The 27,753-nt window shown below is 40.0% G+C and overlaps 2 protein-coding genes across 2 annotated transcripts; both read right to left on the reverse strand.

The window, feature by feature from the left end:
- Nucleotides 1–1,421: 1,421 nt before the first annotated feature.
- LOC145439429 (uncharacterized) lies at nt 1,422–3,430 on the reverse strand. Its single transcript, XM_080316907.1, has 2 exons — nt 3,087–3,430; nt 1,422–2,049 (listed from the first exon to the last, which is right to left on the reverse strand). The coding sequence occupies exons 1-2, from the start codon at nt 3,222–3,224 to the stop codon at nt 1,744–1,746; spliced, it is 444 nt and encodes a 147-aa protein (XP_080173033.1). The 5' UTR covers nt 3,225–3,430; the 3' UTR covers nt 1,422–1,743.
- LOC145439430 (uncharacterized) lies at nt 3,423–27,061 on the reverse strand. Its single transcript, XM_080316908.1, has 2 exons — nt 25,926–27,061; nt 3,423–7,969 (listed from the first exon to the last, which is right to left on the reverse strand). The coding sequence occupies exons 1-2, from the start codon at nt 26,028–26,030 to the stop codon at nt 7,748–7,750; spliced, it is 327 nt and encodes a 108-aa protein (XP_080173034.1). The 5' UTR covers nt 26,031–27,061; the 3' UTR covers nt 3,423–7,747.
- Between the last annotated feature and the right edge of the window lie 692 nt (nt 27,062–27,753).

Genomic DNA, 27,753 nt, shown 5'->3' on the forward strand with positions numbered 1-27,753 from the left:
CACTGCTGTAATCATCACGGATTACGTATTATGTTAAATAATATATTTTCTTCGCCAGTGTTGCCTTCAAACGATTTGACTTGACTCGAACTTGGCGCATGAAAAAAATGAAGATACTCGTGAATAGAAGACTAATTTTCCAGTAATCTAATATTCTACTTCGCAAAACGTGATCAATACTAATACTCCATTTCCATTTACGTCTTCGACATGTGAATTTGCATCAGCAACGACGTAGCAGCACCCCAGCTTCAGCGGTAATTTTAGCTACCGTCATAATGGTCTAAGATGGGTGTATAGGGTCATTACTAGGGCCATTTAAAGTCATTAAAGTCATATTTTTTTCTATGCATCAGTAAGTCGTGCAAACGATTTTAACGTAAAAACCGCATCCCTATGGGGTATATTAAGAAAGTTATAAAGTCATATAAAGTCATATTTTCCTGGTTAGGTCATATTTGAGTTATAAAGTCATATTGTTGTATACTTTGGTTAAAATAATAAGTGCCAATTTAAGCGGTGAAGCGATTAAGCACTAAGTAAGTAGGGCAATTTCTGATTGAACGAAGTCAAACTATACGGTTAGCCTACATACATCACAGTCACAGACCTATGAGGTCACACATTGTATTATTATATTGCATCATGTTGCTACAAAATTTGTTTTACTTCTGTGCACTGAAGTGGGACGTCATTTGAAGTTCAATCAGTGGGTAGGCAAGCTAAAACGCTCAGTCATGGTCTACGAATGTACAAATACTGTACAACTAGTAGCAAACTGAAGAACATAACAGTTCTATATATACAGTTCACTTCAAGTTTATACATAAGAGACTTAGACATAGAGAGAATACATGGTCCAGCATGCCAAAAGTGAGAGCATCGAAGGCAGCGGAAGTCACAGCAAATGTAAATGATGTAAATGAATTTAAGGACTTCAAAATCTCCCCTACAGAGAAACTGCCCTGTCGGGTATGCAGTTGCATTGTGAAGCACGAGAAACGCCTATTTGTTGAACAGGATCTTGCAACAGTCAAGCATAAGAAATGGATTGAAACAAGAACAACCCGTTCCTCGGTTCTCCAACAAGCATTCTCTGCAACTGTTATGTTGTGAATGATTTATTCTTCAGTTCCATGAGCTCGTTACATGTAAAAATACACGATTTTCACATAAAGTCATATTTTCCAAAAAATAAAGTCATATATTTGATTTTTAAAGTCATGTAAAAATGGCCCTAGTCATTACAATCATATATCTATCTGTATATTCTGCCAGATGTATAAGGACTAAAGTTGGCCAGTCATGGCAATTTCGATGACATTTGCCATAAAAAAATAAGGCCAGAGACACCGAATCCCGTGCACGTATCCGAGCCGAGTCTCAATTGTATTGATTTGAGTTGGTTGAAGAGAATCGAATTTCTCGGGAGATGAAAATATAAGCCTTTATACCAAGAGCAAAATTTTACCAATATTTAATAAAAATACTTTTTTCCCTCGGTCGGCGCCTTGAAACGTCCGCCAGTCATACGTCAGCATCGACAAACGTTTTGCACAAGGCTACGAATATTCATAGCAGGAAGTTTTTGTAAAGTAGTGATCGACTGTCACAATCGACTCGAAGCGCAACGACGTATTAATGATCCCGAAAAACAAAACTATTTTGGATGAGGTCGCTGACGTAATTCTCCTTCTGATAGGCAAAACATACGTATTTGAAGCCTACGAATCATCATTGCTGTTATGACATCATAACTGATGGTGGCTCTATACTCGACAATAAGCTTAATACTGGGCACGGATTTGAAGCACCTGGGACTTGAATCTGCCCAGCCCTAGCTATCAAATAGGAGACGCTGAAGCATTTTGAATAATCCACCTTCACATTTCCTTTTTCACATTCCTTCATAAGTCCTGCTAACTTGTTCTTAGTCAAGTCACATTCATCGAGTTGCAATGTCTGACATTTCGTAACGTTTACAACATGTGCGAGTTTTCCGTATCCGTCATCCGTCATCAATTTGTCACGGATAACGAGTCTTTGGATCTGCAAATCGATCAAATAAAATAAATTACAATAATAATCTTAACTTCATTTGGCAATTCTGCAAAAGAAAATTCTCAAGCAATAAACCACGGATCAACCCACGATGGCATATATGAATTCATGATTTATACATGGGCGGTACTGTTCAGTTGCAGCATGTTTCCTCATCGTGATCATCACAGATATTTTTAGGGAATTTAGGGACTGTTTTCACTGAGTTTGAACAAATATTAATTTTTCACAAATTTTCAGTAAAATCCAGAATGTGTTTTTAAAAAATGTGTTCCATATGACTGTAGGGCCGGGCGAAATCGAGTACTTGAGTGATCGAATTCTGAATCACGTATTACGTTTCGAGTCGATTCGAGTATATTCAAGTATCACTCATTAAGACGTCATAACATAATGTAAGATGTAAAAGTTCCAATATGTACTTTTTTTGCCACCACAAATAATATAATGCCTGTTATTCCTCACATTAAAGATACTTCGGTATTTTATCGATTATTCCGCTTTCATTTCGCTCTTTGAGAATGTTGTGGAAAGATCATGAGTTCGGAAATGTGTTATTTCCAGTAACGTTCGTTGCTTTGTACTATGTCTCGTATGCTGAGACCCGGTCAACTAAGGTTTCAAGGCTTTCTCAGTGAAAAATAGTATGTAAACTATGATTCTCGTTAGTAAATTAACTTTCAGTTGTGAGGAGCGTATAATTTAAATAATCGAAAAAAATCATGTTGTACTTCTCGACTCAAATCATTAAAATTAATACTCGAATCATTGTGCCCAGCAATACATATGAGTGCTGTCTGTCTATTGTAGGGGCACTCGTCTCCTTTACTACACGATCACTGTTTAAGGTCATGAACCGTAAGTCCCATGAGTTCAATATTTAAATATGCTCGCTGTTTTAATTATCGTGCTCTTACTCTATCGTGTGCACGAAGAGTCGACACATATTCATATCCAAGCTCGATGCAATATGGTTGTCATAAACTACAAGTATAACATTCCCGTTTCTGATGAAAATTTCCCACCTTCACATTTCCTTTTTTAGATATTTTGATGAGCTCGGCTAACTTGTTCTTATGCAGGTCACAATCCAGGAATTTCAACTCCTTGCATTCCGTCACACTGAGAACATTTGCGAGTTCCCCGTATCCATCGCTCGTCATCGATTTGTCAACGATAAGGAGTATTTGGATCTGTGAAGTGGTCAAATACAGCAGTAACAGGGGTAACCAACCTTTTTGCAACCTAGAGCTACTTCTTGGTTACTGATTGAAGCGACGGGCTACCATCTACTCCCGCCGTTTACCCGTACCAGACTGAATTTCAGCTATGATATTCACAGCACTGGACAGTGGATAGGAATCACATTGCCGTAAAACTACTAATAGAGTCTTTTAAATCAAAACATCTCATTTTAACTAGCTAGTGTGCTAGTCACTGATTTTTTTTTACGAGATAATGAATTACTTCGCACCATGTTTGTATAAATTATACGACAGTCTACTCAAATTTTAAAATAAATCATGTCACACTTTAGACTGGGCACTGGACATCATGTTATCTGTTTTGAATCAGTTAGTGGGAAACCTGGCATTGCATGCTATCAATTTGTCCTCTGTACTCTGGTATGTAACTTGACTGTGCAACTCTGAGTGAGTGTTCCATGTGCATTAGTGAGGCGTGCGTGCTCTGTGTTTGTTTGTGATGAATTTCATGTCCGAAAAGGCTACTTCACAACGATAAGTTGAGCCAAACACGCTTGTAGCCTTCATTGCTGCTGCGCAATGGCGCATACACTGGGCTTTTCCGTGTCAACAAGGCACCAAAAGTGTGCTGCAGCCTTGTGGGTTTTGAGGTGGAGGTCCTATTTCAGTGTTACAATTTCAATCTCCAACTGTTCAGCATCCATACATGACGGATTTCATTTTGCCGGACAACGGTAACGATTTCAGAAAGTTAGAAACATGGTACTAGACTGCTTTGAGTGTAAGAGAAACAAGCCGTGTCAAAAGATGCAATACGTAATTGGCACACTGATATTGAAAATCTGCCAATTATTCACAGCTATCTGCTACCGAATAGTAATGTTGTTTACTACTTTCGCAGTATTGCAGCAAACAATACGTTCATGTTGTAAAATTTATTCCACTGGAAGCTTTTCGACTGGCTCTCTTCAGCAGTGAACGTATGACGAAGTCAGACCGACTGGTTCACTCCGTCCACGAATGTATGGTCTCCCGAAAATACACAAGCCAGACGTGCCCCTTCCCCCAATATTATCGATGGTTGGATCGGCGTACCACAAACTCGCGAAGTGGATGGTGGAATTCCTTAAGCCGGTGAGTGCGCTCTATGATGACAACTGCATTCGGGACTCGTTCACGTTTGCTTATATTATCAATAATATCGATAACGATGCCTCCAAGGTATACCTCAGCTCCTTTGATATATCAAGCCTCTTTACCAATGTCCCTATTGAAGAAACCATAGAGATCTGCGCCAATGCACTTTATGGTGGTGAGCTTCCATCTCCGCCATTTTCCAAATCAATGTTCGTAAAACTAATGCGAATGGCGACTTGCGGTGTTGAATTTAGTTTTAATAACACCATTTACAAACAGGCAGATTGTTTGGCTATGGGTTCTTCACTCGGCTCCATTTGGCTAACATATTTGTGGGGTTTCATGATAAGAGATTGTTAGATAGTGCCGATCGTCCATTGATGTACTATCGCTATGTTGATGACACTTTTGTCATGTTTAATAATGAAGCTCAATGTGATTTGTTTCTGGCCAAATTAAATAACCTTCACCCTTCTTTGAAGTTTACTGTTGAAAAAGAGAATAACAATTCGATATCGTTTTTGGATGTCTTTGTTGAGAAGATGAACAATAATTTTGTTACATCTGTCTACCGTAAGACTACATTCAGTGGTCAGTATCTTTCATGGGATTCGTTTTGCCCTGTGAAATGTAAAATCAATTTGATAAGAGCCCTGGTACACAGGACCCTGATGATTTGCAGTAATGACAAACTGGATTGTGAAATAAATACTATCAAATCCATTTCCTCGCCAATGGCTATCCTGAGCATATTGTCAAAGTAACTATTGAACGTAAAATACAAGATTTCCACAAAGATAAGCCGTTTGGACCGAGAAGGTGCCCAGTTTATTTGCATCTCCCGTGGATAGGCACAGCTTGCAACAGGTTTGAAAAACAGATTAAGTCCTCCGTGAGTCGTTGTTTCCCACAAGTGGAGCCCCGTGTCATATTTACTACGAAATCTTTACTACCAGCAACGCGTAAGGATGTGCTTCCTGCGATTGATCAGAGTAACATAATTTACCAATATACGTGCCGATGTGACAGTCGGTATGTGGGTCGCACATCTCAACGCTTGCAACAAATAATTCGTCAACACGTCCCACGTCAAATTAGGAATTCGCAGGGTGATGACATGTCTGCTTCATCATCACAGTCTCTAGTTACCATGCATGATTATGACCAAGTAACAGCATGTAATTCTGCCATTGGTTAACCTCATTTACTGGCGTTCACTGCTGAAGAGAGCCAGTCGAAAAGCTTCCAGTTGAATAAATTTTACAATATGAACGTATTGTTTGCTGCAATATTGAAGTTCTGTACTTCGAAAAGCCTATACTTTGGCATTGTCCTGGATGTCGGGCTACCATAAAGGAACCCCCGCCATTTCAAGAAGACTGTGGATGGCATTCCGTCATGTCGCCTGTATAGGCACTACGCCGTATTCTACGTCTTCGTTATCTTTTGATTCTTTCGATTTGATGATGTTGGTATATTACTAATTGTAATTGCGGGTATTTGATATCATCATTTGAAGAGTTTTTATATATGAATTGTCATTTGTAAGTTACATGTTAGTATGCTTTAAACAAGAATAGCTAAATCAATAAATCTATATATTTAAAAGATCACTGGTAACAATCTGACGAATGTTAATAAATGTTGTTATTTTTAGAACAGGCTCACGGACTACTCATTTGGTCCTTGCGGGCTACCTGGGGCCCGCGGGCACCGCGTTGGTGACCCTTGAAATACAATAAATCCTAATATATTTGTAACCTACCGACGTAATTTCAGTAAAATCAGGTTGGACGATTCTTGAATGAAACGGTGCATACACAGGTCATATCAACGTGTCGAGAGCAACTATGCCTGCATTCAGATACAGTAACTTAATCGGTACCGATTACTTGCGAACTAGTAATTGACTCGAAAATTGTGCTTCGAGTTTAGAGTTAATCTACATTTTGCAAATACCGAATCATTTGAAGTCAAGCCAATTTTGAATAAAACTTGAGTCAAGTCTAGTGTCCTGAAAAGGTTGTCTCGAGTCGTCCCAATACTGCATGAAAGTGATACAACTCAATACGGAAATACTTTTTTCTTTTTAATTATCAAATTGTTAGAAGCAAAGTAACAGGTTTTTCCTGGATACTGTTCTAATACAAGTGGAAGTATAAACATAACCAATTCAGTAAGTACTGCAAATAGTCAGGACCTATACTCGAGTGTTGCCAAAAGTAGAGGTACATCGTTACTGACCACCACAAAGTAAGTGAACGACTAGTATGTTCGCCTGCTGGTGGCAATGTAGAAAATCAAATATTTCATAGTGGATAGCATAGTGGATAGCCATTCAGCTAAACTGGCAAGGTATCGCTTTAGTTTATTTCGATCTATGAGAGACGTTTGCAGGATTTGGCGATATGGGTATAGGATCCATATAATTAATTCATATGAACATACCTCAATCAACAATAATAATTTCACTACCAAGTCGAATGATGCGACTCGTATCAATCGCAACAAATGGAACAAATGACCCATGTGATATTTGTATCATGTTTGTGACGTGCATGTGAAGGCCTACTTGAATTTTTGTCTTAAATATAACGACGGAATGACAAACAAATTTCAATGAATGTATATTGCCTACACAGCATATTGGAAGAGCGATCAACAGCACGAGTTATACTAAAACAGTGTTTTATTACTCTACGTTCTCCGATGGAGCCTCATCATCACAGAATCGAAGATAATGTAGCGCAATGCTACAAGTATTTTATTGGAACGAAATTTCTGTCGAGCAGTGATCGATTTAATCAATAGTCACAGAAGGCGATCGATTAATAATCCGGAAATACAGACTTGTTTTGGATGAAGTGTAGCTGGCATAATGATCTATACGGTAGCACAAACTATACGTATTTTAACATTTCAAGTCATTATTACATCTCTGACATTAGGGCTGTTCAAAAACAACTTTTTGTTCTGGATTCCAGCCATTCAGTCATTAAATTGTCAGGTTACCCTAAAAAACGCTGCACACCAAATTTGGTTCAATTCTAACAAGTATAGGGCTTCGCAGATCCAATTAATTTTTCAATTTAAACAGAAAAATTGAAAAAAATTCCAAATATTTCCGTCAACCCCATGAAATTGTTGAGCTGTCTTCAGAGACGTTGCAAAACAAATTTGACTCAATTTCAACTAGTAGAAGCGGAGTTATTGGAGTTTTTCATTGATAATCCTCGGATTATCCACCCATCAAGTTATAACTTATTTTTGAACAGCCCTATCCGACATCATAACCGGCAATACTCAACTACTCGATATGAACCGAATCACCCTGATCTTCTGTTTTACTCAGCCCTTGTTATGAGACAGGAGTTGCGCTTTCTTTGTACATAGCCCACCTTCGTATTCCCTTTTTCACATTCTTTCAGCAGTCCGAACAATTTGTTCTTATTCAGGTCGCAATCTTCTATTTGCAATTCTTTGCATTTCGTAACATTAAAAACATTTGCGAGTGCTCCATATCCGTCGTCTGTCATCGATTTGTCAACGATATGGAGTGTTTGGATCTATTAAATAAATAAAGTGATCATATGCAGTAGGGTAACCATATTTTGGAAATCTGAAAAGAGGACACTTTTTCAAAATTTTGAGACTTGCAAAAACGGAGGAAAATTCTGAGAAAATGGTAGCTTTTGCCCGCTTCCCCACTTCGGCGTCGGTTGACTAATGAAATTCAACTTTTCGGTTCAGCTCCCGAAATAACCGCTGACGGGTTTGCGAAGAATTCAAACAAGTAGAATTCGGGTCTCTCGGCAATTCCACTATCTGGTCTCTATCAATAGCAACTGCTCAAATTTCGTTGTGAATGTCGAAATCGTGCCTGTAACTTTTTGATGGGAAGCAGAATTCCGTATTGCAATACGGGTTCAGAAAATATTCTTGTAGCTAATAGTTCGTCGTCATTTGAATGACGACTACATTCGTGATGTTTTTGTGACTAGGGATGGAGTGAACTTGAGGTTCACGGTCGCGTTCAGTGTGTGAATCTCATAAATTTAGAGGTTCACGTTCACCAACGAACTTCGATAGGATCTGCACTGTGAACCGTCGCGGTCAGATTAACCGAATTTTTGTTGACCTTGCAAGTTCACAACAAATTTCCTAGGTAATTTATTTTTTGGATAGTATTATTAATTCTGAAAATTACCTCGCGGGAAACACAAAACCTTCTCGTGTGCGACATGTAGGCCACGGCACACGGGCTGGCCGCCTCTGTCGTACATGGTTTTACAATTGTTTCGTTTGTGCCACTATCTCAAAACTTTCATATTATGCAAGTATGCCAGCAGTGCTATCATGCAGCAAACCTAACTCCCAATAATTTGGACATTGCGTTGACTTTCTTCTTGCATTATAAAATTACTTCTCAGGACAAGTTTATTGTGCTTGAATATTTTCCTTCGCGATACTCGGGATATGTCTGGATATCACCACAAAACGAACGCATTAACGCTAGCTGGTAACCGCCGAAGATATTTCAATAAATGTGCGAAATACAAGCACGCAGTCGTGCGATAAACTCGTGTTTTAAGAGTCGCATTTCGTCCATTTTTAGTCATTATACGGTAAGCGTTTTACGTAGGCGTCGACAAGTTCAGCCACACCGTAAGTTTTGATCGTGAAATTGCTCTTCGTATGCTGAGGGTTTCGTGCCAATCATACGGATGAAAGCATTTTCCTAACGTCTACTAATTGAAAGAAGTTGCCAATTGAAAGAAACCGGATCGAGATTATCGGTTATCGTGTTCATCTGTTTAATCTCGACATGCGCCTTTGATCAGTATGCGCAGCTGTTCTTAGAGTGACAGCTGTGGGAGTTTGTACTACTTTGCTTGCCACGGGTATCGAGTCGACCATGGGAGACTCGGGAATTCACCATATGATGTAGTGTTTGGTGGCACATGTTCATTGTTCACACTAGCTGATAGATTGGTTGGCATTTCTTGTATTTTCAATACTCTCCGCAACTTTGCGCACTACTGCACATTTAGCATTGTGCCCAATATCGTGTATATGCTGGATTATATACTGGTATTGCGAAATTAGATGAAACCAATCATGACTCTGGAGTGTTGTTGATTGGGGGTGCACATAATGATTCGTGCAATAGAATTTCAATCGAGTATTAGCCTAACTATAATGATTGGAGTTAGAGATGTGTCTTCGCGTACTGAAATTGCAGCGAAGATTAAATTTAGCAACGAGAATTATTGTATCGACGCTATTTCTATAAGGCTGTAAATCGCGATTGGTCGTATCGCAGCATATGAATAGTGTAATGCCAAGCCTTGAACTTCAACGGAAATGGCATTTCTGTGATGTCACGATTAACCCACAGCAATATCACAAAGTGCAATGAAATAGGTGTGGCTGAAAAACACCGTCATTCTCCTGCAAGAATGACGAGGTTTTCAATGCCCTACTAAATTTTTCTAACACAGGTCTAAAATGACTTGGTGGCAATACAAAAATATCTTTTGGCCATTACCAATTTTTTTAAATCAGATAAATTAAGTAATGCAGCGACAGTTTGAGGTGTAAAATATTCAAGTAATCTAGAAGTGTGCTTTGTGCTTCCTAACCCAGGGGTGACCAATTATTTTTCTCTGCAGGCCAAATGAGAAGCACAAATATGCTTGAAGGTCGAGCCGAAAATTGAGCTATAATCTCCTGCATATTAATTGTCGGGCTGGGCACAATGATTCGAGTACTCGAATCTGACACGAGTATTAATCTTAATGATTCGAGTCTAGTAGTAAACGACGATTTTTTTCGAGTCCTGAAATTATACGCTCCTCGCAATTGAAAGTAAATTTATCAACAAGAATTATAGTTTCGATACTAATTTCCACTGTTGAAGCCTTGAAACCTTGGTTGACGGTATCGTAGCATACGACACATATAGTACAAAGCTACGTAGGTTACTGGACGCAGCACATTTCCCAAGTCATGATTGTCCCGCAACATTGTCACCAAGTGGAATGAAATCGGTCTGGTCCGAAAAAACACCAAAGTATCATTTATGACAGGGGCGGGCAACATACGGCCCGCGAGCAGGATCCGGCCCGCGAAGGGATTTTGTCCGGCCCGCGGACATTTTTCCGTCTTACATGATAATGTGGCCCGTGGCCCATGCCTGCCGAGATTCCCCACCACTTGCTTACTACGTCAAATTTTAGTGACTGTACGTTATTAAACACGCATGTGTGCAAGAGTGGCGAGATAGCGCAGTGGTATGATCCGCGGCTGCAACACCAATGGGTGCAGGTTCGAGACCGACCGAGTTCGACTTCCGAATTCCGATACCTAAGTGTTGGAGGTTTACCTAGGCTCCTATTCTCCACCTAATCCGCGTCAGCGGTGTCTTACAAAAGCCCAGAGGCGGGCCGTGCTATAAGTCGGCATTTAAGGAAAATATGAAGAATATCGGCCTGGTGTAAATGACCATAGTAGTCGACAAACACCATAAATACCCCAAAACAATCAAAAACGCATGTGTGCACAGTGCCGCGTGCGAGAGTAGAGCTTACGCGTAAGTTCGTCGAAGCGAGAAGAATTGCATTATTGGCATTTACGATGTACTCAGCCCTAATGTCCTTTGTCGACTACAATGGTCATTTACACCAGGCGGATACTTCTTATTGTTGATTCCGTAACCGCAGACTTGTAGGACGGCACACTTCTAGGCTTTTGCAAGACACCGCTTCTCCCAGGGGTCGTCAACTTAAAACGGGTCACGGGCCACACGTTTCAAAATTCGAAGAGGACGCGGGTCCCATGAATTCAATACGAGATTAATTTGGCCACACAGTTGAACAACGATGCTATCTCGTCACCTACTCAACCCTAAAGAATTGATATCTTGGTAAATTTAGGGTAGCCTACCGGGCTTATCAAATGCCTAGAAATCTTAATTAGGGATTGCATCGCATGTTGATGGAGCAGAGAGCAGACATAGCAGTGCCTGTATGGCAGTGGTCGGGAACGATTTTGTCTGAAGAGCCATATTGGCCTTATTTTTTTCATTTTACCTTCCAAAGAGCCATACATGTCAATCAGATATTACGTCACAGTTGAAAATTTCTGATGTCATGGTAGTATTAATTCGAACTCACTACACGGGAATCGTCGTGTGCATCATATTTTCTCCGTAAAAACTCTAACTTATCATGATGGTTGCCTTACTTGAGCATGCGAAACTTGAATTACGAGAACGTAAGTTCGCCGTGATGCTACTTTCAAATGCGAGAACCCATCACATGAGTAGGTGGATCCAAACATGGTCAAGGTCACTACAGCAATCTATATATAGACCTACCCAATCTAAGCTGTTAGCGAAGATTTTAAAACCTTCAATTATAATTGGTATTCTCTATTGGTATTTTCTCTTGATGTTGGTGAATGACTAGATTTTGAATAGTTTTCTCCCAAATTCCCGCAAGTTGCATTTTATTAATAGAAAATAAAGCGCGAAACGGGAGGTAAGGCACACCATTGATCACGCAATTCATCGTAATTAGCTTAAAATTTGTTGTAACTGATATTAATCCAATGTAACTCTGGCACTGATTCCGAAAATTGAAATACTGATCGACTTCTCAATTCTCTAAGTATTCAGCCGTAACATATAACGTTGCGCTACACGCCTATTTTATCGCCGGTAGAGCTACTTGTCAATCAAGAACGTGGATAGCTATGGCGTTGTTTGTAAATCGAGTTTGTATTGTGAATGTCACGTCCAAGGCAGTTCATTTCGCGCCGTAGATCAGGAAGACAATGTGTATTTAACCCGCCATCACTAAGGTTGGGGTCAAATTGACCACAGGCGTACAAAATATGCGAGTTATATTTTCATGTGCGGTCGGATTGTTCTTACCAGCCATGTAATCCTAAATTGTGTTATACACTACCAATCGGAATAAGGCATTAGCTGATTATCGCTAATACCTCGCCGCTCTGAGCTTTTGATTGAGCATGGGTCAGATTTCGGAGGTATAGTGGGCAGACTAAGTATTTTTCTCCTCACTGTAATCGGATCCATTTCGATTGCTAAGGGCTCTTTCGCATTTTTTATGTCACGTGGAGTCAACGAGGCATGACGGCAAGCTTTCAGATCTTGTTGCTGGTCAGAGAGAGAGTCAGTTATAGGTTGATTGAGTCATGGATTGTCCAGGCTTACTACAGACGATGTATCACGTGTGAAACATGCATTGGACCGGATGAGGATTCTGATTGAATTTACTTTGTTGTAATAAATAACTCTTGTAATATTGTATCGTATTGTATCGTTGTATTGTATTGCAGGCATACTGTATTGTTGTATTGTAATAAATAACTGATGGGGTCTGTTTGACCACAGTTCGCCATTCGTGTAATAGTGTTACGCCTTAGCGGGAACTTTGAAATGGGTAGACAGTAGGGTTCAATTTGATTGGAATAGATGGCCTTTTTGCCTGATATATCAGGTGAGCAGCGATGATTTTCCAAGATAAAGTAATTTAATTAAAAAATGAAACATAATAAAAATAAAACAGTGTGAGCACAGGACACTGATTCCATGCACAGGACACCGATTCCATATGGCATACATGTGTTCAAAAAAGGAAGATGCATCGTTATAACGTCCTGCAGGAGGTTATTAGACAGCTGTATAGCGAAATTGGTCAGACAAAAAGCATAGCAACTGATGGGGTCAATTTGACCCCACCTTAGCCATCGTGTAACGATATCCTACCTTAGTGGTCTAGGGTTAAACACTGCGTTGTCATATTGCTGTCACCATGCCTGCTATTCTCCTTGATCAATCAACGCATCGCGCAAGCCAAGATTTCGGATGGGTAGGCTTCATCGAATTCGCGGGTTATATTGGTCACCGGCGCGACAGTAACTCAAATTGAAGGATTTTGAAAAGAGTTCGAGCTCCGAAACCTAAAGACGGCGTTGCCTTTACCTCTCAAGGACATTTTTACCCTGGCATGGGAATAATTATTCTGATCGTGATGAAAATTTACCAACAAGTCGCTGCAGCATTGACCAATTCAGTACAAAAATAAATATTTGGCGAAGAGCCATATCTTAACCCCAAAAGAGCCATATTTGGACCGCGAGTCATAGATTCCAGTCCACTGCTGTATGGCAATGCTATATTCTCAAATCCACATTGTCTTTCTCATTATCGGAGAGAAATAGCTTTGAGGTGAGATTGCTGTCGTTAAAATACATTCATTAAATACGATTTATTCCTTGTATATGTGGATAAATGGGCCAATTATGTATCGCTACAGCCAGTGGCGGCTCGTCCTATAGGGCAACTGGGGCATTGCCCCACCTAAAATTCTGTTCAATAACAACTTAACCATTTATAGACGCACAGCAATCAATATATACCGAGATCATAGCGTGCTTCTTGTGCTTTCGCTTGCGAATGCCCATACATAGCGAAGTCTCTGCGAAAATCGAATTATCTTCTGTGTTTTCGCTTTGTGAATGCCTAGCCGGGGCTTGCCCCGGTAGCGCTCATAACAAGCTTTCACTATCTATTCTCTCAAAGTCGCGCACAATAAAGAAACGGTGATTTACTCTCTCCTATTCGTAAAATGGCCGAGCAAGCGGGGCAAATATGCCTGGTTGCCCCTAAGGTGTGATGTAACAATCGTATCTATATCTGAACTCGGTTACCGTATTATGCGTTGAGTCGACCTTTGCTGGTATAGGTCTATTTTGACGGTGTTTCGCACCATGATAATTCTTGAAACTTGGTATGATATGTTGTGAAGGTAGTATTTAACACTGCTCCAAGTCTCAGACTTGCTACTTAAAGATAAGGGTAGTAATTTCGTTTCCGCAGTTCAGTGTGTGCTGATCTATCATGCGTACATTGTACAACAAACAGATTTTACTCAAAAGCCGGTATTGGTCTCCATTTATTTTGACGATGTTCCATACCGAGATCGGTCATGACATTTGGCACGGTCAGTCGTAATGTTAGTATCGACCGCTGTAACACGTTTTAAGTTTGTCACCGAACTATGTGGGTGGTAATTTCGTTTCCAAAGTCGAGTGAGAGCTGACTCTTCATTTATCGCTAACAGATTTACGCAAAAGCCGTTATTGGTCTCTATTGATTTTAACGATGTTCCATACCTAGATCTGTCATGAGCTTTTGCACGGTATGTCTTGATTTTAGTATCGAACGCGGTGCCAAGTCTTTAAGTTGACACTCAATGATTGAGGCAGTTATTTCGTTTTCGAGGTCGAGTATGGTAGAGATGCGCGCTGATCTGATACTTAGCCTACCTATATCATTGCGAATCTCACGCAAAAGCTGGTGTCGGTCTGTGCCAATCTAGTCTGCGTTCCATAACGAGATCGGTGATGATATTTCCAATGGTATATCTCGATGATCGCATGAAACAGCTAACTAAGATTCTCGGTTTGCATTCAAATATTCACATAATTTTATGTTCGCCAATGTCCATTTCACTGTGAAATTGTGGCCTTCAAACCATTTGCTTAGAATCCCCTGTCAAATGCGATAGCTATTTCATTTTCGATGTCGGCTAACAGCTGATCATTCGATCTATTTTACTCAAAGTTCGGTGTTCGTCTGTTTGTATTGATTTTGACAGTGCACCATGCCGGAATGGGTTATGAGATTGCGTATGCTACTTCTCTATGATTTCTTGTAACAGTATACTAAGTTTACGGTTTTCATTCATGTATTTATTGATTAATATATTTTTCAACGGCGATTTCGCAGCAGACTTATAGACAGTAAACCGTATGTGTTGTGTCACAGTCTCCAGTTTCAAGGCCAAAATGTCCTATGTTGTTCCGAGACCGAAGTTCCGAGGCTGCTGTCCTTAGTTCTTCAAATACCATTCAAATTGATGTTCTGGATTCAATATGACAGGCCCAATCTATGAGATAACAATTGCGTATGTGTCCGAACTCGTTGACCTTTCCAATTAGGCTTACGCAATCTCTCGAGTTCTAGTCATTGGAATTAGTCAGGTCAAGTCAAGTGCGAACATGAATCGTATTGAATCTTTGCTCCGTACGTAGTTTACGCAGTTGCCTTTAGAGCGAAAATTAGAGGTCTAGAACTCGTCCAGTCCATTGATCCAATCGTACGCCGGGTGTCTCCGCTTTGGTTGCCTATCACCTGGTGGTAACCACCTGCTCAGTGGTCGTAACACACCAGGATTGTGTACGAAACACTTTCGGACGGGCTTAGAAAAATTAGGGCCTATCGATTTGCGTAATCTCTAACCCTACCATGAAATCATAACGCATGCTACTAAGGATGACCTGATAATTGATTCGTGGCATAGGGACGATTCTTAGTTCACGAACATTTTGTAAAATAATCCTTTGATTAAAAAAAAATGAATAAAACATTTGTTACCACACTTCAAGTCACGGCTCACCGGCAAACCTCTCGCGGCACCTACGTTAAAATCACTGTTGTCGGGAAATTCATGTGACCATCATAAAGCTACTTTTTTACGTTGGAAAACGCCATTGTGACGAAATGTTGATAAAAGTCGCTTGCAGCCCTTGCCCCACCACCCGATATTGTCACGAGCCGCCACTGGCTACAGCAATCTGGCCCGCCAAGTACTTTGTTTTCCTATATGCGGCCCGCCGACAGGAGAAGTTGCCCGCCCCTGATTTAGGAGATGGATAGCAGACATTATATTATTTGTGGTGGCATAAACGGTACACATTTAAACTTTGACGTGTTAAATTATGCTATGATGTCATATTGGATGGTACTCGATCACTCGACTCGCCTCGGAGCATATTTAGTGAGTCAGAATCGAATCACTCTGGTACTCGATTTTGCCTATAGCCCTAATTAATTGTATTATGTTATTTTATTTTATATTATATTATATATTATATTTTATTTCTAAATTGAAGACAGTGAATTAGGTTGGTAATAAATGCTGCTCAATGAATTTGTTGGTAGTGAGAAAGTGACGGTTTGCTAACAAAAATATTAAATTTATTTCCCATCATAATTTGAAACAATATTAAACCAGGGCATGGTATGGAATGGTATGGTATGGAAGTATGGTATGGTATGGAGCGAAATTTCGGTATGGAATGTGGAAGAGTGCAAGTATGGTATGGTATGGAATTTTCCCAAGTATGGTATGGAACAGGTTTTCCATACTTCCATACTTTTTCCATACTTTGACAGTTTTGCCAGAACCATGACAATAATCCTACTTTCGATTTGTCAAATTGATTGCACACCACAGTAAATCACTCACTGTCTACCTACGTTCATATCTCAAACTGTGATTCATGACTCACCCATCCTGGGTCGACATCTTTCGAAGACAACAAAGTTTCGCGACGCGCATATGAATGAAAATATTATTATTGATAATTATTCCAATTTAAATAGCATAAACATGAATGATATTCGACCGCTGTCGCGTTGCAATTGCATTTCGCTTATTGTAACTTCCACTACGTAAATAACCAATGGAGTATTAAAATCGTATACTCTGAGAAGTTAGAAGTTACATGAATATTTTTATCAATCTGTTGAGCTTGGAAATAATTTTCTACGCTTTGGGAGGATGATCATCACGCAATATCTATTTGACAGACCCATCATTGTAATTCAAAAATATGTATCTTGTCTTGGAGTGACGTTACGATATGCCGGCCTACAACACGCATTGTAATCTGGTTATTTCTGATATAACGGATAGCGGACACCTTGATGTTGGCTAATGAAGCTAATGAGTGTGACCCACAGATTGGCTGGGAAAATAGATATTTGATCAGCTGTCGCAAAATGATTGTAGTGATGTAAAATTATATTTAAAAATATATTCTAATGCAGGTGTTTCTAATCGGTGGGGAATACTTGAATTGTGTGGAATTTAGGGGCTTCTGGTTGGGAATAGACTCACTTGGAAAAAAAATTCTTTACATTATTAACTTCGTTTATTAAGCGTCTGTATGAAATGGCGATCGTATATATCTCTAATATTTCTTCGCTCATTTGCAATTCAGCAATTCGTATTATCAGTGCCTCCAATTAGCGAGAATCGATTGGACAGCGGCACGCGATTTCGCGTGGGTTCACATAGGTTTTTATTCATTCGCATGTGAAATGGTGTGATTGAAATCACCTGATTCGTTAAGATAATAGTTCATATGTATATGAATATGTATTCACGGGAGATCGTGAAATCGCTAATTGATAGCATAGCCGGACTTGTTACTGATTAAATGACATATATCTTACTGCTCGAGTTATAGCCTAGTAGCGTGCGACAGTGTAGATCAGGGGTTCTCAGCCCTTTCTTGGCCGTGGCCCGTTTTCCGGTTTGAAAATATGCTGTGGCCCACGTCTATATTGGAGTCACAAACCTGTTCAATGCGTGGTAATCGACGGCAACGATATGCATATATTTCTCTAAAATATGCGCATTTTTCTCTTGTACTGATGATATATGAATGTAGACCATGCGGCTCATGAAATCGCGCGAAGCGCGACGAAAATTTTCATGTCTCGAACAAACGACCAACGAAATAATCGTGGGCCCCTTCGAGCTCCCGCAATTGGCGGTTTGGGTGCAGCAGTTACGGCCCTGGTGGATCATAGGCTAAAACATCTGTGTATACTATTATCGTCCGCTGCTCCATTCGCGTCGCGAAACACAATGATCAAATCCACGCATCCGCTGCGTGATTGGGATTTTAGTTTCACTATTGTGGGGAATAATGTAATCATTCTGGGTCAGCTTCAATTCATTGGGGAATGAGGTACTACAGAAAAGTGGAGAAAGATTTATTTAATATGTATGCTGTTGTACAACGCACATTGTATGTCTTGTACCAAACCAACTGAAGTTGCGACATCAGAATATTCAATCAAGTGATACAATCAATTCATGTGACTCTTACATTATGTACATTGTACAATGATTTCCAGGGCGGACATTTTAAACCGACTCCAAAGATTAATACGCTCCGCTAAATCCTCAATCCATTACAATTCGTTGCGGTGGTGCAGATACCTCCACCAGAAGTTGATAATATAATTTGCAATTATGGCTATTTTTATCTTACAATAATACGACTTGCCTGAGTACAGTAGATCTATAGGCCTACATCAATTACATCACTTCATTCCATGTTTATTGCACACCCCTTTCAACGGTATACGACATTGACCCTGCCGAAATACTTGGTTACTTCAGCATTACCTTCCAGTTATTATATACTCGATATTATTTTAGTTGCTGTTAGCCGTAGGTTGTCATAGCCAGTGGAAAAAGCCGCCGTTTCTCCCTCCCGTTTTCGACTTGAACATGCTGACTCGACACGTGCCACCACGTTTCATCAGAGTCGGATGTAAAGCTTTACGTATAGCTTACGTAGAATTAAATAATATGAATATATTCTTAGCGATTAATATAACAAATATCACTAAACTTACATTATTTCTAAATTTTCTAAATAGCTTTGTGGCCCACCTCAAATGCTGCTGTGCCCCACCCTTTGAGAACCCCTGGTGTAGATTATGGTGGCCTATATCTACCATACGCATAAGTTCGTCAACACCAGGAAGTTTATCTGACCCATGCAATATATTGGGCATTTACACATGTAAACTGATGCTACCTTGGTACATTTGGAAAAATGTCAAACCCTTCCTATGTTTCTGTCGGCTTACCTCACATATCCATTTTACGGAGGCGCAACATTGAGTGTATAGTTACCAGTTCACTGCTGATTAATTTTATTGCGTGCTGTTCCATTCTGGGGGTCTTAACTTTCACCAATAGCAAGTCTTTACAAAAGAAAGTTTTACCAAATTTTATTGGAGGAGCAATTTTAAAGTGTATAAAGGTTGGGAACCTATCTTATAATTTGACAATACCTTTGTTTTATGTTATCCTGTAGATGAGGTTACTGCTAGCAGTGCGTTACCCAGCACCGTAACTGCCGCACCCCAAACCCCCCAATTGGGGGGGGCCCGAGCTCGAAGGGGGCCCAAAATTATTTCGTGAATTAGCATAAATCATAGAGTATTTTTTCAAAATTTATGCAATTATTTCAAAATTTTTCGCGCTGCGCGAGATTTCATGTAGCCGTTTCTCTATATTACAGGGTATTGGGCCATTACCGCGCCACGACCAACCATCACATACAATCAAGTTTTAGGCCATATAACATGCGACTCCAAGAAGTGTGCCAGAAAGATCGGCAGCGAGAAAAGCTTGGCCGAAAAGGTCTATGCCCTTATGCAGACCGAAGACTTCGTTATATAGGCTATACAAAATGCATATAGGTTTAATTGTCCATAGGCGCCTAAATGACTGGCACCGAATGTTCCTGTCTTTGCAATCTGAACCTCACAAGACAAATACCATCCCGCTGGGAAAAATTTTATTCCAGTGAAGAAATACCAATTTTAAATCGTGTGCGTCTCTTAGTTTAGAAGCCTACGTTTGGGCGATTCTATATTTTTTGATATAGCAGACTGGAATTCACGAAATAACATCATGTAACGAAGTCATATCAACGGGTCCGTCCGCCCGAAGATGTTTAATCATTATTTACGGGCCCTCCCGTTTTCAAGACACTTCACTCAGCTCTACCGGTAAATCTAATTACGTGAGTAGAGAGGACAATAAATTGATAGCATAATATATATGCAATCGCCGATCTGATTGACCGATTTTATCATAAATTATCGAAAATTTTCGCGCCTCGCGCTGGCTCACAATGCAGTACAGATAATTTCGTGACAAACGCGAACAACGTGAGGGGGGGGTCGTTTTATCACCCTATGAGAGCCCAAGACCCACGTTTTTGGGGGCCTGACGAGGTGCTGTTTCGTTCCTGCCAACGGGTATACGCCCGAAGATGTTTAATTATTGTTGAGTGGTCCTACCTTTTCAAACACACCTCAATCAGCTCTACCGGCAAATCTGGTTACGTGAGCAGAGAGAAGATAAAAATTGATACCAATATATGCAATTCCCGATCATACTGACCGATGAAATCATGAATTCTAGAAATTTTCCGCGCTTCGCGCGCTCAGGCGGCAAAAGCTGATTCACTAAACATACTCCCAATGAAATGATGAATAGTGGTAAAGAGTGTATCGCCGGAGGGGGGATCTGGGGGGGCGAAGCCCCCCAGAAGTTAGGTCTATAACCCTATGGGGGGCCCAAGACCAAAGTTTTGGGGGGGGGCCTGACGAAGTGCTGTTACGGCCCTGGCGTTACCACACTATAGATTTACATATCGTGAGATTCTGTTGTGATTTCCAAATAATCACGTGTGTATAGGCTTATTTTATACGTTCCTACATTGCTGACGACATATGATATAGAGAAACTGGGGATATCATTAGTGCATCGGGACTGTTTAAATGGATGATCTCATCCAAAATAATTAGAATATAAACGTCGGAACATTTCCACACATCAAACAGAGAATATCACTTGAAAGGTTGGTCAAGTTGCAAAAGTATGGAAAAAGTATCAAATATGGTATGGAAGAATGTTGCTATGGTATGGAAAATTGTCAAGTATGGTTTGGAACGATTGGGCGGGTATGGAGTATGGAAGATTCCCATTCCATACCATACCATACCATGCCCTGTATTAAACATGATATAAATGTAAATTTTCTTTAAACGCCCATCCACGTTTTTTTATCAACGCATTAAAATGTCTTTGGGATAATACAAAGCTTATTGAGTTGGCCACTCCCTTCCGAGCAGTGTGCAGCTCATATCAACGGGATTTAAATTAGGGCATGGTATGGTATGGTATGGAATGGAATGTGAATCTTCCATACTCCATACCCGCCCAATCGTTCCATACCATACTTGACAATTTTTCATACCATATAGCAACATTCTTCCATAGCCTATTTGATACTTTTTCCATACTTCCGTATGACTTGCCCATCCTCTCAAGTGATATTCTATTTTGGTACGTGGAAACGTTGCGGCGTTTTTATTCTAATTATTTAGCATGGAATCATCCATTTAAACAGCACCGATGCACCAATGATATCCCCAGTTTCTTTACATCATATGTCGTCAGCAATGTATGTTGCCTATAATCATCGAAGGTGGAAAGTGTAATATACAGGCCTACACATGGGATTATTTGGAAATCACAACAGAATCTCATGACATGTAAATCTAGTGTGGTAGCGGACTGCTAGCAGTAACATAATCTACAAAATTGCATAAACCAAAGGTATTGTGAAATTAAAAGATTGGTTCTCAACCCTTTTTTCATCTATATTTCCACCCTTTAAAATTGCTCCGTCCAATAAAATTTGGTAAGAATTTGTTTAGTAAAGACTTGCTATTTGTGAAAGTTTAGACCCCCAGAATTGAACAGCACGCATTGAAATGACTAAGCAGAGCACCGAACTGGTAACCGTAAACGCAATGTTGTGCCTGCTGCAAATGTATGTGTAAGCCGGCGGAAAAACAGGAAGGGCTTGAAATATTTCCAAATGTAGCGAAGTAGCATCAATTAACATGTTTAAATGCCGAACAATGCATGGGTCGGATAAACTTCCTGCTGTTAGATATAAGCCGCAATCAGCTACACTTTCGCATGCTACATAACTCAAAAGAAATATGTCACTTAATCTGTAACGAGTGCGGCTATGCTATCAATTAGGGCAGTGGTTCTCCACCTTTTTGGCTTCGCGGACCCCTTTTGACCGTCACTGACCCTCGCGGACCCCCTCAAGTTTTAGTTCAATTTTAGCTCTATTATGGGGCACCCTGCATCTGTCTTGTGCAAATATGAACTGTAGGCTTGTGATAAACAGCAAAATAGTGATTTTTCTTGAAGATAACATCATACTATTTATGTAGAAATTGGTGGACTTTTATTATTTCAAAGCTAATTTTGCTGCTGTATTTCTTGAAGTACGTGGTCGTGTCTTGAAAATCCGCGTTTTCGTTTTGATATGAAAGAGGAGTGCCGAAAACCATTTCAGCAAAGATAGGTGGAGGCTAATGCAATATTAACACATAACGCTTCCGACGATACTTTTGGTGTGATCGCAACATTTAAGGCACCAAAATGAAGAAACACATATTTTTTGAACATATCACGTCCAGCATCTAGCGCAGGGACGGGCAACATACGGACCGCTGTCCGGATTCGGCCCGCGACGGCATTGTGATCGGTCCGCAGAGAGTTTCTACCGTCAAAGTGAAATCCTAATCTAAAGTATGGACAAATTTTATGCTCCAAAGAACGGATCCAAGTTTTCCAACCAGAGAAAGACTATCATGAAACGACTTGTTCTGTTCTGGTTTACATATATTTACGAGCAAACATTTTCGACCATGAACAATTGAACATTAACAAGACAAGGCTTTATACCAATATAACTGGTGATATGAATTTCAGGGTTGGAGCGTAATGCCTTGATAGCAACGAAACACTCCTTGTTCATCAAAAAATCAGCCTTGTCCATAGTGCATCCGCAATAAGAATGAGTAAAATCTGATAGCCGAGCTGTAAGAGCAGGTATATCATTGTCCGATTTATGACGATTGTCAGCCGAAAATATTCGGGTTCATTTCAATATGAATATACTATTCAATTGTATGATAAAGTTCTGTACCTCCAAGAAGCTGTTCCCTGCATTGGGACAAATTATGGAAATACTTCGGAAATTTTTATTTCAAACGACCGTTCACTAATTTGTTGAGACTGTCAACTTCAAATCGAGAAGGTTTCGCAGGCATTACGAAGTCACCCTGATTGACGTTACTATCCCCATATCTTAATTTTTTCCACAAACCCCAATAAAACGTCTATAAACAACAAAATGTTTGTATCAGCAGGTTATTGGAAAACTGGCAATGGAAATGAGTTTCAACACTACGATAGTTCATGTCAGACGATTATTATGATGATATGAGTCATGAGGTTTTAGCAGCTGTGGTGCGAAACTGCCTCATGCTTTCTCAAATTAAAAAATATAATAAAAATTAGGTTTTTAAAAATTTAGAGGTCTCGCGGACCCCCTGAAATTGCTTCGCGGACCCCCGGTTGAGAACCACTGAATTAGGGAGTCCGCGATTTCCCTGAGCACATATTCGTATTATTCATACACATAGGCCTATACGAGCTCGTATTATAACAAATCAGATGATTTCAATCACACCATTTCGCATGCGACTAAATAACAACGTATATGCGGGAGATCGCGTGCCGCTGTCCACTGTCCAGTCGATTCTCCCTAATTGAAGGCACTGATAATAAGAATCGCTGAATTGCAAATGAGCTAATAGGCCTTAATACTAGAGATATCGGCCATTCATACCGACGTTTAATAAACGAGGTTAATATTGTTTGGTTTTTTAAAGTGAGGTATACCCGAGCAGAAACCCCTAGATTACCGACCGCGGTTCGAAACTATGCATTAGACTATAAATTTACATCACTTCAATCATTTTGGTTCGGCGGATCAAATGTCCATTTCCCCTGCCAATTTCATGAAATTGAATGCGTGTTGGAGGCCGGCATATTGTAACGTCGCTCCAAGACAAGCTACATATTTTTGAATTACAATGATGGTTCTGTCGAATAGATATTGCGTGATGATCACCCCACCAAAGCGCAGAAAATTATTTCCAAGCTTAAAAAATTGATAAAAGTATTCATGTTTCCCAGAATCCACGATTTTAAAACTCCCTTGGTAGTTTACGGAGTGGAAGTGAAAGTTGAAATGCAAGTCGTAACTCGACAGCGGTCGACTATCATTCGATTTTATGATATTCAGATTTGATTTGATTTGAATATTCATTCCTTCATGTGTGCGTAGCGCTACCTTGTTGTCTTCAAATAGATGTCGACCGGGGTGGGTGAGTGATAAATCGCAATTTGAGATATGAACATAGACAGCTAGTGGGCGATTTTCTGAGGTATGCAATCAATTTGACAAATCGAAAGTAGGATCATTGCCATAGTTCTCGAAAAACTGCCAAAGTATGGAAAAAGTATGGAAGTATATGGAAAGAACATTCCAAACCATACTTGGGAAATTTCCATACCATACCATACTTGCACTATTCCATATTCCATACCGAAATTTCGTTCCATACCATACCCTACTTCCATACCATACCATACCATACCATGCCCTGAATTTCCAAGGACGTAGCAACCCGGGTGTAGACGCGCTGAATCACCAAACAATACTGAATTTCATTCGATAGCATACATTTCATTGCGACGAAAAAATTCCGCATTTTTAAATTTTCGTGTTGGTGTCTCTTTTAAAACGCGGATTTTGGACATGTGGTTATTGCATGCAGCAGGTCTGTGCACCCCTGCCAACAAGATAGCGTAATGGTAGAGAGTCCGGCTTCTTGAATCGGGGTTCGATCCCCGGACGGGGTCAGACCAAAGACCTGATTACTAACACTGGTATCCATGACCTCCGTGCTTGGCGATCATGCATAACTGGGATAGCATGGAGGGGTGGTGCACCACTTAGAAAGCCATAAAAGGGTATATCTGCACCATCCTTGGCCAGCGGCATATGCACATCATCCACTCATGGTATATGCATATGCGCAGATCGTGTGCTTGTAGCCTATATCTTGAGTCGGTGTATATGCCGCAAATCACCAAGCACAGAAATAAACTATACATCCTTTCCTTTCCCTGCTATACAGCATGGACTAACATTAAAATGAATATAACAAGAGACGCACGGCTGAATCTAAACTGCAGAATTCAATGTTGGAATCGGACTAGAATTCGATATGTATCCAAAAATATAAAAGGTCTGGATTTGGAAATTATTCTGAAGCTTGGGATTTCGATAGAAATTTTAAATCCTCTCACTTGTGATATCAAAATCCATAGGGTGGATAGCACGTCCACGTTTCACGGTGGATTTTAACGGTGAAAATGGAGTGGAAATGTGTTTCCATCGGAAAGTAGGTGGAAGGACTACGCCACCTTAAAAATAGGTAAATACCTAATTTCCACCCCAGTTCCACTCCGAAATCCCGCTTTTTACAGATACTTTTTTATACAATTTAATAGTATATTCATATTGAAATTAACCCGGATATTTTCGGCTGACACTCGCCAGGGGTAATCATCAGCAACTGGTAGAGAATTGGAAAGAACATTGCATATCCACAGTGGCTTCTTTGTGATGTACTGGCGACATATATAGTTACAGCTCAATCCGGAAATACTAGTCTCAATTCAAAGCTGAGGGAGTCTTGTGCAGCATTGTTACAGGGACTGTTAATGTTCCTCATGAGAATGTGAACTTCGGTTGCAGTAAAGCCGATGTATGTAGAGGTGGATGGAATTAGTGGACCGGCTGTATATGAATGCCGAATTGTGTTAGGCAACAAAACGCAAAACGCTGGACGCTACTTGTTCGCTGCTAGAACAGATCACTTACTTTCAATTGCTTTTCGTCGCAGGCCCTTTTGAAATTCACCAACTTCCGTTTTGTCAAATCGCAATTGACAAATTCCATTTTCTGACAATTTGTAACTTTGATCATCTCTGCTACGTCACCATAAACTTCCGCCGGTGTCGTTCGATCCCATACAGTAAGTCTCGAAAGCTGAATTCAGAAGTAAACATTTGATAACATAAAATAACGTGACTGATTACAGCCAGCCATATTTGTGCGTGGTGTACTAAAAACAAGCTCCGAATATTTTAATATGTAGGAACCATTTGGTATCAAGAGTAACCTTTGATCTGCTCACAAAGACAAAGGCATAGCTGTAGCATCCGGTAGATTTTATGGTCAGCCTGAAAGAGTCACCGAGCTTATTGAAGGAATAGTGCATTGGTGAATGATTTACAATTTCTGAATTAGACCATAGTTTCACCATTACTGCAAGTAAGGAAAAATGCCAAAGTTGCAAAATCCAACATAATCAAACGATGAAGTTCGTTTTCTAGTTGACACTTTGTTTTCTGAGTGTCCTATATTAAGGATGTACAATTCATTCGTTTCATGATTATCTGAGAACCAAAGTCTGCTGGTTAGAGGATAAAATGCATGGAATGCTTCCACCTTTTCGGATGAGTTATGTAAGTTTTACATACTTGAGCTACTTAATCAGGTCGTTATGCAGTTAGAAAACTTCCACTTTTCGTAGAAGTTATTTTTTAGACAAAACTTCTTTCATTTTAGGCTTTGCATTTGGTAAAAAGGTAGTTTTGGATATATTTACATCGCTTTTATGAGTGCAACTGCTATGAGAACTAGACCGCATTCACCGCATCACTGTAACTAAATATATATTTAGAACATCCTACTTATGTTTAGTGTAATTAGCCATTTTGCGTAAGTCTCGAAGATGGATTTTGCAATTTGCATCGTAACCTTGGCCTATCTAGAACATGTAAATAAAAGGAATGCACCGATTGAAGGTAAGGATTCCCTCGGGTGAATCCTATAAGATTCATACACAGTTTTTCACAAACACGCTTCAATCAATTACCGACATCATGCGTTGTAGTGGTCATAAACGGTTACAATTATCGTCTCGAAATAGCTATTGTCATACGCATGCGACGAGCTATATATAACCCATTGCCTTACCGAATAATATGTTCAAAATGCAGAATGAATACAGAAAAACGTTTCCCGCAGAATACAATGTGTAGCTCAGTTTGCCTGAATGGACGCTAATCTTATAATCCCTTATATCGTCCGTTCTACACGTCGTAAACAGACACAGTTGTCGTTTTAGAGTAGTTGTTGATCGCAAGAGTTCATTGAAACCATAATATCGGGAATTAGTTAGATAGAACACGCTTCAAATTGGTGTGAAATAACGCAATATTCTGTTACGTGAAAAATGCCGCGCACGTGTGAGCATTGCCGCATAAGGCCATATACATTCACTTACGATTGCCTTATACAGTTGAATGTCACACACATAGTTAGATGCAGTCCATAACACCTCAACAAGATCAGTATCACGAAGGATATGGTCTTATGTAAGTTACCCGACGCCAGTGCTAAACACTGCAGACATGGGTGTGTTTACGCGAGTACGGTATACTCGCGGCTGTAATAACAACATCATACAGACAGTTGAATCATCCGTTTTACATGTTATACGAAGTTACTGTAGACTTCAATGAATAGATGTTGATCATATGGCCATATACTGACGAACCTGTATCTTACATTCGATGTGTAGAACACGTTTCAAACTGATATGAATGAAGCAACAAGAGAAATCGCGCGCCTATGAGAAGTG

Source organism: Botryllus schlosseri, chromosome 5 (genome assembly GCF_051294905.1).
Source record: "Botryllus schlosseri isolate E-star chromosome 5, Bs_hap1, whole genome shotgun sequence".
NCBI classification, from domain to species: Eukaryota; Metazoa; Chordata; class Ascidiacea; order Stolidobranchia; family Styelidae; genus Botryllus; species Botryllus schlosseri.

Bases quoted from the DNA above. Each gene is read 5' to 3' on its own strand.
- LOC145439429 (XM_080316907.1), bottom strand. From the start codon at position 3,224: ATGACGAGCGATGGATACGGGGAACTCGCAAATGTTCTCAGTGTGACG. The intron at 2,050-3,086 runs GTGGGAAATTTT...ATCGATTTGCAG, and splicing joins CTAAAAAAGGAAATGTGAAG to ATCCAAAGACTCGTTATCCG.
- LOC145439430 (XM_080316908.1), bottom strand. From the start codon at position 26,030: ATGATCAAAGTTACAAATTGTCAGAAAATGGAATTTGTCAATTGCGAT. The intron at 7,970-25,925 runs GTAAGTGATCTG...TTTATTTAATAG, and splicing joins GCGACGAAAAGCAATTGAAA to ATCCAAACACTCCATATCGT.